A 1,515-nucleotide genomic window follows, 5' to 3' on the forward strand; every position below is an offset into this window, starting at 1 on the left:
ACTCTTATCTTATTTTTTTTTTTGAACGGCAAACTCTTATCTTATTTACATGTCTTTAAATTCATCTTGTCAATTGACTTTGTTGTGTTACAGACATGTCTGCAACTTCCTTCATTGAGCCATTGCCCGTGATTGAATTCGTTATTCTGCTCTTAAACAGGGATGTTACAGCAAGACCATTATCTGATTCTGACCGAGTGAAGGTTATATCTTGCATCAAGTTGACATTATTCTTTAAGTTCATTCCGTATTCCATATGTATATGATATCTGAAGTTGAACAGGCATTTGTGTAACCTTTATTATTGAATGTCATTGATAAAGTTATGCAACCATTTGTAGTTTGATAACTTACTATATGTTAGATAAGTAAATGGGTCTAAATTGCCACTCTTTACTATCATCTTTTCTAATAAATATATTACTTTGTATAGTATATTAACTTAGATACATCTATTAATCTACTAAATAAGTTTAAAAACATATTTTACTAAATCATCTACAACAGTACTTTTGACACTTTTTCTATAATATCGTTATTTCATATATAAGTTTAAAAACCAATAATGTTTGCGGACGAGTTACCGTGCAACGCACGGGATCATAAATCTAGTTACGTATATGATGATAAGATCTAAATATGAAACTATGAGTAATTTAAGACCCCGATGTATCATGTCCTCGTGAAATAAGTTAGTTAAATATTAGGTACATTATATCCAATTTAAAGTGTCTTTTGATTCGTCTAATTATAAGTGTATATTGTGTTGGGTAAAGGGGTTGACCCTGTAAATATTATTAAAAAATAATAATAAAAGAAACAAGAAGAACAATGACCGTAAGCGTGCCTTGCGGCTGTGATGACCCGGGAATTTCCGACCAAATTTAAACTTAATCTTTATATGATTTCGACACGATACGCAGAATCTGTAATGTGAGTCTCAAAAATCTTTGAACTGTGTTTAATATATTCATTTGACCTTCGACTGCTCTCGACAACTCACAAACAATTAACTGTAAATAAATATGTGTGTATATATATATATATATATATATATATATATATATATATATATATATATATATATATATATATATATAATTATAAATATAAGTATATAATAATTTGAATTGATAAAATACAATTTAATCATTTGAATTAAATATGTAAAATATAGTTGATATAGTAATATTATTATTATTTTCATGATTATTATTATCATAGTCAATATCAATATTAGTATTATTAATAATATTATTCAATCACTGTATGTTAAAAGATTGAGATCAAGATTTATACTGTGTTTGATAATTAGTATTAGTGAGTTACTGTGTGTGTTTGTATGTTATCATCCACCGAACCTTTATATCTTTATTTATTCCATGATATCATTTTCTATAGATACATTAGATATACATATACATGATATAACAAACAAACCCATCACCCCCACTTGCATTCCTTTCTTTCTTTTCTATCGACATCCAAATAATCCATTTTGTTTTTATGCTTTTG

General features: G+C 27.0%; 1 protein-coding gene across 2 annotated transcripts in view; it reads left to right on the plus strand.

Moving 5' to 3' along the window:
- The window catches only part of LOC139886108 (protein argonaute 1-like), a 1,120-nt gene extending 841 nt beyond the window's left edge, over nt 1-279 (plus strand). For both annotated transcript variants that reach the window (XM_071869856.1, XM_071869857.1), the window contains exon 3: nt 94-279. In XM_071869856.1, coding sequence (XP_071725957.1) covers nt 94-266 — 173 coding nt within the window. In that variant the 3' untranslated portion in view covers nt 267-279. The remainder of the gene's footprint in view (nt 1-93) is intronic.
- Nucleotides 280-1,515: the final 1,236 nt, after the last annotated feature.

Source organism: Rutidosis leptorrhynchoides, chromosome 1 (genome assembly GCF_046630445.1).
Source record: "Rutidosis leptorrhynchoides isolate AG116_Rl617_1_P2 chromosome 1, CSIRO_AGI_Rlap_v1, whole genome shotgun sequence".
Classification (NCBI taxonomy): Eukaryota; Viridiplantae; Streptophyta; class Magnoliopsida; order Asterales; family Asteraceae; genus Rutidosis; species Rutidosis leptorrhynchoides.